General features: G+C 36.1%; 1 protein-coding gene across 1 annotated transcript; it reads left to right on the forward strand.

Moving 5' to 3' along the window:
• Positions 1-2299: 2299 nt before the first annotated feature.
• Positions 2300-7829, forward strand: LOC143639160 (ORM1-like protein 1). The gene is given in 4 exon segments (XM_077107339.1): positions 2300-2406; positions 2621-2679; positions 7571-7741; positions 7744-7829. Coding segments are annotated over 4 exon segments (423 nt in total).
• Positions 7830-9767: the final 1938 nt, after the last annotated feature.

The following is a 9767-nucleotide window of genomic DNA, read 5'->3' on the forward strand; positions in this document are numbered from 1 at the left end:
AGAATTGGATGTGATAATTTGACGATACTGATCATTTCAGTAAGCATACTTACAGCAAAGCATCATGCTGCACACCTTTATTTAAAAAAACTAAAAATAACTCAAATAGGTCAAAGATTATAACATAAAAGCAAAAGCTATAATCTTCTTGGAAGAAAACATATTTTGAAATTTTCATCACTTTAGATTAGGTAATGGACTGTCAGTTATAACACTAGGAGCACAAGGAACAAAATGAAAAATAGAGAAATTAGACTTCATCATTGTCAAACACTTCTGTGCTCCAGAGGGTGCTATCTTTAAAGAAGAAGACAAACCCACAGAATGGAAGAAAATATTTGCTAATATCATACCTGACAAGGGAATTATATGCATCATATATAAAGTCAAGAGCAAAAGGCAAAAAAATCACAAATTAAAGGCAAAATATTTGAATAGACACTATTCCATGAAAGATATGGAAATAGCCGATAGGTATATGAAAAGAGAGTAACATCATCAATCAGTAGTGAAATGCAAGTCAAGTTCAAAATGAGGTAATCTCTAACACTAACTTATATACTCACAATAAAATAACTAGATGATAACATGCATAGCCAAGGATGTGGAGAATTGGGAACCCTCACACATTGCTGGTAGGAAGGCATACAGTGTATCTTCTTTGGAAAAGGGTCTGGAAGTTTCTTCAACCTTTTAACATGGAGTTCCCTATTGCCTAGCAACTAGACTCCTACATACACACCCAAGAGAATTGAAAACTTAGGTCTCTACAAAAATTGGTACAGGAATGTTCAGAGCAACATTATCCATAGTAACTCAAATCCAAGAAGTCAAAACAAGTCAAATGTACATCAACTGATGAATGGATGAACATAATGTGTTGTACCCATTCAACAGAATATTATTTGGCAAGAAAATATAAATCACATATCAGCCTTCATAAAACATTATTCTCAGTGAAAGAACCAGAAACAAAAACTCACACATTGTATGCTCCTATAAATTATATGAAATGTCCAGAATAGACAAATCCATAATATAAAGTTGAAAGTAGCTGGGCAGGTAAGTGTGGAATGAGTTCCAAAGGGCACTGGAGTTGTTTTTGCTTTCATAAATCTTTCCTGAAATTACAGAATGAGGATGATTCCACAGCCTTGTGAGTATAATAAAATTCACCCCTTTAAAGGGTAACGTTTCTGTTGTAGTCATTTTAATAAAAATGAGGCACATTCAACTCTAATTATCACAAAATATTTTATGAAACAGAACATTTTAGCAAAAAATATAAAGAAGAATTTAAGATATCCTCATGTAGACAAAAACTGAGAAGAGTTATTGCTATTAGACCTGCCTTATACGACAACTAAAGGAAGTCTTCCCGCTGAAGGGACACTGGGTATTAAATCTACATGAAGAAATTAAGGTCACCAGCAAGGGTAACTGCATATGTAACAAGAAAAATTGTAAATACGTGGTTTGTTTATCTCTTTTTCTCCTAATTGATTGAAAAGAGAACTTTTTTTAAAAAGCAAAAAAAAATTATGTGTTGATAGGCATAGAGTGCATAACATCAATGCTTATTCATTTAATAACAGCATAAAGGGAAATGACTGACAAAATGATGCTATGTGTCTGTACAAAGACACTAGAGTTCTTTCCACCTTTATGTGTATCTATAATGTTCCAATTAATGATGAAGAATGAAAGAAATAGAAGTCGATCAATAGAGGATTGAGAGTAGGGATAGGGTAGAGGGGAGGGTAAGAGGAGGCACCTGTACTAAAATGGAGTAAATTAAATTCCATGAATGTTTATATATGTCAAAATGAATGTCCAGTTATATATGTCCAATTATTATGTATAACTATAGTGGAGCAATAAAAGCATTAAAATAAAATGAAATAAGATAAAAAACAACAGCATCATCTTCTGAGACGTGTTTGTTCAGTTCCTTGGCCCACACCAAGAAAACAATTAATGCAATCAATAAATGGGCCAAGCAAGTGAACAGGCATTTCTCAGAAGATGATGTACAATCAACAAATATATGAAAAAATGTTCAACATCTCTAGCAATTAAAGAAATGCAAATCAAAAGTACTCTAAGATTTCATCTCACTCCAGTCAGAATTTCAGCTATTAAGAATACCAGCAAGGGCAGTGAGTGCGCTAGGACAGTGACCGGCTTGAGGTGCCGCGCTGGGGCAGACTTGGCTTTTGAAGCATGAGTGTAAGCTGAGGTTGCCACTGGGCTGGTCTTATGCAGTGCCAGCCACCGGGAACCGGGTGGCGGAGCAAACATGAATGTTGGAGTTGCCCACAGTGAAGTGAATCCAAATACCTGTGTAATGAACAACCGGGGTATGTGGCTGACATATGCATTGGGAGTTGGCTTGCTCCATATTGTCCTTTTTTCCCCAATTATTTATTTATTTATTTATTTATTATGAGTTGTTCAAAACATTACAAAGCTCTTGACATATCATATTTCATACATTTGATTCAAGTGGGTTATGAATTCCCATTTTTACCCCGTATACAGATTGCAGAATCACATCGGTTACACATCCACCTTTGTACATACTGCCATACTAGTGTTGTTGTATTCTGTTTCCATATTGTCTACTCAGCATTCCTTCCTTCAGTGTTCCTGTTGCTTGGAACTTAAAAAATATTATACATAATCTGCCGCAGTCTCTGGCTGGGCACAAATCACGAGTCTCCACACAGCTTGTAGATTCAAACAGCAATTCTTTATTCCCGAACTCACACCGGCCGCAAACACGTTCTGGGGGAATCCACGTTCTCTGCCCAAATCCACTACTCCTGGGCTTCTGTCTCCCAAATATACTGTCTGACCCTAAGAACTCAAGAGGAACTCAGCAGCAGGATACGCCCTATTCTAAAGGGGGAACACCCTAATCTCCTATTATGCTAAACTGCCCTGGTCCTTGAGCAAGGTCACCTTTCAGGAGTCCTTCCACTAGACAGCATGGGAGTAAGCTGGCAAGGAGATTGTCATACCTACTTGGCTGATGGCTCCCAGCATCTCCCCCCTTCTGATTAATTAAACAACAAGTAATGTGGCTTAAGGACCGTGCCTGGTAGGTTGTCCAGTTCAACATATGGCTCTTACCTGTCATTGGAAAACTGACCTTTAGGCGTCAGCCTCCTGTCTTAGGTTGATACCACTGCAACTGGATCATACCCGTCACTGACTACCGGTCCAGCATACAGCCATACTTGTGGATAGGTCTATGCACCAGTGTGGGGGGGTGAGGTTCTTTGCCTCACCTCTGTTGGCCCCCAAATTTGGCCTTGGTGCCAGTGGGGGAGTGAGGTTAATGTGGCTTAAGGACCGTGCCTGGTAGGTTGTCCAATTCAACATATGGTTCTTACCCGTCATCGGAAAACTGACCTTTAGGCAACTGACCTTTAGGCGTCAGCCTCCTGTCTTAGGTTGATACCACTGCAATTGGATCATACCCGTCACTGACTACCGGTCCAGCATATAGCCATTGGCCCCCAAATTTAGACCATCACTAGCAGAAGGGAGGAGGATACAGAAATGCCACGACACCAAGCCAATTGACAGTTCCTTTGGAAAAATTGCATCACTGGTGACACCTTCAGCAAAGATATGCCAGCATTACCACAATTAACATGTGGTGCGCTGGCAAGGAAATAAAAATTGCATCACTGGTGACACCATCAGCAAATATATGCCAGCATTACCACAATTTGCTGCACTAAACGATAGTTACATAGTCCAGGCAAGTTCTGCAAGCGGTTCAAAGTGGAGGAATCTATCAATATGTCTGTCTCCTCCCAAAGTCCGTTGCCTCCCAAAGTAAGTTGACTCCTTGATTGAGCATACTCGTTGAGTTATATTCATTGGGATGAAGATAGGAATTCTGGCAATGATGCTAAAAAGACATTATCCTGAAAAGAATTATTAAATATAATGAAAAGGAAAGGTGAAAGTAAACAAACAGATCTGTTAACCTCCTTAAAAAACAATCCTTAACAGCTGTTTACCTACTTTAAATTAAGCCATTTAAATCACGTGAATAAAAAAATAATAATAATAATTTGGATCCATTTTTCATAGGCGCTCCTCATACATGAAATATGGACATACGCACACACAGACATATAACACAAAACACAAGTGTGCAAACAAACGTACAACACATAAGATAATAATAAAGGCCTTGTAGCTTTACCTAGGTGAAATCTCCATTGCAATGTTTAAAAACTCCACAGTCAAAAAATAAAACTGATCAAAAAAACATTAACCTAGGTTTGTATGAGCTCAAAAAATAAAAATAGAACCTTATGATGTGGAAAAATGCAATAATAAAATAGATATTGAAAAAAGCATCCTGGTTAATCACAGTCGCATATGTAAGAATGGCCAAGCTGGAGTTCTGGATATCAGCTGTTATGGATTTGAGTCAAATCATCTTCTTTTCGATCTGTAGAAATCGTTTTGGTTAGTCTTTCTGGAATCCAAATCGGCTGCTGTTCTCCCTGTGGAAACACGCAAACAGAGCCCCGACTCCAGACAATTACTGGGTCAGGACCTTTCCATTGTCCTGTTAGAATATCTTTCCAAAGAACTTTAGGCTTATGCACATTTTTTGGATACATATGCCTTTCCGCAGCACTAAGTCCTGATGAATCCAAATTTAAAAAGTTTAGAGTAAAAAGCGTTATTTTAAGTTTATCTTTGGGGGATATATACCCCTTTCCAATTCCCTCTTTTTGCTTTAATAAGTACGTTTTAATAGTTTGATGAGCTCTTTCAACTATGCCTTGTCCCTGTGGATTGTATGGAATTCCTGTTATATGAGTAATACCAAATGATGAGCAAAATTGTTTAAAAGAGGTAGAGGTATAGCCAGGACCGTTATCAGTTTTTAACTGTTTAGGAACACCCACAGTGGCAAAATTTTGTAAGCAATGAGCTATAACATCTTTAGTTTTTTCTCCGGCATGAAGGAAGCCCATCAAAAATCCGGAAGAAGTATCAACTGTAACATGTAAATATTTTAATTTTCCAAATTCTGGCAAGTGTGTGACGTCCATCTGCCAAATATGGTTAGGTATCAGTCCTCTAGGATTGACTCCAAGATTAACTTGTGGTAAAAAGGTCACACAATTTTGACATTGTTTTATTATATGTCTGGCTTGTTCCTTAGTTATTTTAAAACGCTTTTGTAAAGTATTAGCATTAACATGGAATGTTTTATGAAAATTCGTAGCTTCTTCTAGTGTAGAGAAAATATGTATGTCATGTGTAGTTTTATCTGCTAAATCATTGCCCAAACTAAGGGCTCCAGGCAATCCTGTATATGCTCTAATATGTCCTATAAAGAATGGATCTTTTCTGTCCCAGATTAGACTTTGTATAGTGGAAAACAAAGAGAAAACAGTAGAAGAAGGGGAAATCCTACCAGCATCTTCAAGAGATACTATAGCATTAACTACATACTGACTATCAGAAAATAAATTAAATACAGAATCTTTAAACATTAAAAAGGCTTGTAATACTGCATTAAGCTCTACCTTTTGAGCTGATTGTTTAGGTACTAAAAATGTAAAAGTTTGATCAGGGGTAACTACTGCTGCTGTACCATTATTTGACCCATCAGTGAATATATTTGGAGCATTCATGATAGGGGTTTTTCTTGTCATTTTTGGAAAAACTACAGGATGCTTAGACCAAAAAGACAACAAAGGATTAGATGGTAAGTGATTATCAAATGCAACATTAGATTTACACATGATTATTGCCCAAGTATTTAACTCATTAGCTAACTCATCAATTTGATCCATAGTATATGGAGTAATAATTTTATTGGGAGAAAATCCAAACACTCCCTTTGCTGCTTTTATTCCTTTGAGTATTAATTGTCCTACAGCCTCAGGATACCTAGTAAGAATAGTGTTAGGAGAATAAGATAAATGTATCCACAATAATGGACCTTCTTGCCAAAATACTCCTGTAGGAATATTTTTTGTTGGTAGTACAATAAATAATAAAGGCAAACTTATATCAATTCTATCCAAATGTATATTTTCCATATATGTTTCAATAATTTTTAATGCCTTTCTTGCTTTAGGAGTTAACATGCGAGGTGAGTTTGGATCTGATGGACCTTTTAGAATATCAAATAAAGGTCCCAACTCTCCTGTTGGTATGCCTAGATAAGGCCTTATCCAATTTATGTCTCCCAATAACTTTTGAAAGTCGTTAAGTGACTTGAGTTGATCTACTCGTATTTGAATTTTTGGTGGACGGGCCATGGTTGAGGATAATAGAACTCCTAAATAATTAATTGGAAAATTTAATTGTACTTTATCTATTGCTATCTCTAGATTATAATTTTTTAATAAGTTTGTAAGTGTGGCATAACATTCCAGCAATATGTTTTTATCTTTATGTGCCAATAATACATCATCCATATAGTGAAATATTTGTAGTTCAGGATTTTGATTTCTAAGTGGCTGGATTGCTTTATTAACATATATTTGACACATAGTTGGACTGTTAGCCATCCCTTGAGGGAGTACTTTCCATTCATATCTCTGATCAGGACCTTCATGATTCAGTGCAGGGATAGTAAATGCAAAACGTGGACTATCCTCAGGATGAATTGGAATTGAAAAAAAACAATCTTTAATATCTATGGCTAAAACATGCCAGGTTTTTGGCAAAGCAGACAATTGAGGAATCCCTGATTGAGCAGGTCCCATAATAACCATCTCATTATTAATGGCTCTTAAATCTTACAATAATCTCCATTTACCAGATTTCTTTTTAATGACAAAAATGGGAGTATTATGGGGAGATATGGAAAGTTGTATATGTCCTTCCACTAATTGTTGTTTGACCAGATCATGGGCTACTTGTATCTTTTCTTTAGTCAGGGGCCACTGAGGAACCCACACTGGTCTTTCTGATTTCCAAGTAATTTTTATTGTCTCAGTGGCCCTTTCTGAAAATCCAACCCATGTCTGTCTGTTCCTTGATCTATTTGAATTGGTGCTGCTATATCTTGTCCTTGTTTTCCTAATCTTTTTTCTTTCCTAAAACCTTGTCTAGCCCTAGTAGTGGGCGCATTAGGATTGATGTTATTTGTTAACATCAAACCTAATTGATCTAGGACATCTCGTCCCCATAAATTTATAGGAAGATGATCCAATACATATGGCTGTATAGTTCCCTCACATCCTTCAGGATCCTTCCAATCTAATACCATTGCACTTCTATGGGGATCTTCTTTTCTGTAGAAATCGTTTTGGTTAGTCTTTCTGGAATCCAAATCGGCTGCTGTTCTCTCTGTGGAAACACGCAAACAGAGCCCCGACTCCAGACAATTACTGGGTCAGGACCTTTCCATTGTCCTGTTAGAATATCTTTCCAAAGAACTTTAGGCTTATGCACATTTTTTGGATACATATGCCTTTCCGCAGCACTAAGTCCTGATGAATCCAAATTTAAAAAGTTTAGAATAAAAAGCGTTATTTTAAGTTTATCTTTGGGGGATATATACCCCTTTCCAATAATCTGGGGATGTATGTATTTTTGCATGCAGTAAAAGGAACACCTTTTGAAACTCCTGACCAAGATAAAGCAAGGCTCCTAACATCTTCATGGAAGGTTCTCACAATTTCTCCAACAATTCTATATTTTCTGACAAGTTTCTAAACAAAGTATGATTCAACTTACTTCATCCTAACACAGCTTCTCTTCTGAGTGTGCTTATTCCCCAAATGCCACAACTACATGGTATTCGGATCTTTGGAATTAATAGGTATTGAAATGTTTCAAACTGAACAAAATTTTTACAGCTACCGAGTTTCCTGTAAGGAAGGAGTGGTTGGTAAACTGCACTGTTTCTGTGATAATGTGAAATGAGAGGAATCTACATCAGAGGACCAATCGCTGTTTCTTCATATGCTGTCTTGAAGTACAGAATTCTACTAAATAATGCCTCTTTTTAATACATCTGGTGTATTTTGGAAGAAAGGCTTTATAGGCAGGCTGGGCAGGCCCAGTGTATAAGTTAATTGCAGTACAGTGAGGGTATAGTAGATAAATCCAAGGAAGTAATACATTTGTAAGTAACTAGGGCCAGCTTAATTATAATGATGGGCATGACATGAGGAAAAGAAATATCCAGTCTTTCAGTGACAATTAGTTTAGGCAGACTTAACATGTAAATCGGAATCATCTCTATAAGTTTATTATAGATTACTTTTATTACCATATATATTTCTCTTATATAAGAGGATATATACCTTCTTATTTTGTACAAACCAGTTTCTTATGAGTTATCTTATGAGTGTGGGTTTTTTTGGTTTTTTTTGCTGGCTCAGTGTTATGTGTTGATAGCTGAAATTATTTTTGCATTTATTATATTATATAGTTTGTGAAGGTCCACCTTCATGAGTGGAAGATAGCATCTGAGTCAGCATTCTAATTTTGGAACAAAATAGATTTACTTGGTATTCCAGACACAAGGCTTCTAATAAACCAATTAAGAAAATAATTTATTTCAAGAAGTTAAAGTACAGGGTTGTTTATAGGTGCCTGCTTTTTTTTGAGAGAGAGAGACAGAGAGAGAGAAAGAGAGAGAATTTTTTAATATTTATTTTTTAGTTTTCAGTGGACACAACATCTTTATTTATTTATTTTTATTTTTTATGTGGTGCTGAGGATCGAACCCAGCACCCCGTGCATGCTAGGCGAGCACGCTACCGCTTGAGCCACATCCCCAGCCCAGGTACCTGCTTTTTAGGTTAAGAAACTTAATTGGTAAAATCTGTCATTCCTTAGAAAAGGAAATATAAAATGGACAGCTACATAGCTACCTGTGGTCTAGCAGTAACTGCTTCTCTAGCCATAGTACCAAAGTAAGTAATAGATATTTTGTTTTAGCAGGTCTGTGGTAAAAGATAAGATTGTCTTTCCTTAGTCCTGTTCTCAATCCCCATAGTTTGCTTGTTAATATTTTGACTTTAAACATGTGAGTCTTAGTATAGGTAACTCCAAATGGTAACTATTTAGAGTAGTGGTTATATTGAATTCTTGTGACTTAGGCAAGATACCTATAGTTGCTAACATTAATTGAAAGAAAAAAACTATACTTGAGAAGGGATCACATTAAAAAAAACCACAAAAAAACCAAAGTCCTGATATATGATGAAACTGAAAAACTGAGTAATATATATATATATAAACAAACTGAGTGAAAGGGGTTTTTGACCAACTTAAAGATCAAGTTCTGTCAACAAACTGACTTTTCAGGGTAGTTATCATTGTTTTGTACTTCAAAAGTATTGAGGTTAGAAATCAGTTGTATGATACTGCATTTGTATATTTGTCTTTCTCATGTATTTTGAAATAACTGGTAATCTATATGTTAATCATTTTTTTCCTTGGTTGAAGATTAAAAAAAAAAAGAATACAAGCAATAGGGCTGGGGTTGTGGCTTAGCAGTAGAGTGCTTGCCTAGCACGTGTGAGGCCCTGGGTTTGATCCTCAGCACCACATAAAAATAAGTAAAAATAAAGGTATTGTGTTCAAATACAACTAAAAAATAAATATTTTTTTCTTTAATTTTTATTGTTGGTTGTTCAAAACATTACATAGTTTTTGACATATCATATTTCACACTTTGATTCAAGTGGGTTATGAACTCCCATTTTTACCCCGTATACAGATTACAGCATCACATCAGTTACACATCCACTGTT

The sequence above is a fragment of the Callospermophilus lateralis genome, chromosome X (assembly GCF_048772815.1).
Source record: "Callospermophilus lateralis isolate mCalLat2 chromosome X, mCalLat2.hap1, whole genome shotgun sequence".
Classification (NCBI taxonomy): Eukaryota; Metazoa; Chordata; class Mammalia; order Rodentia; family Sciuridae; genus Callospermophilus; species Callospermophilus lateralis.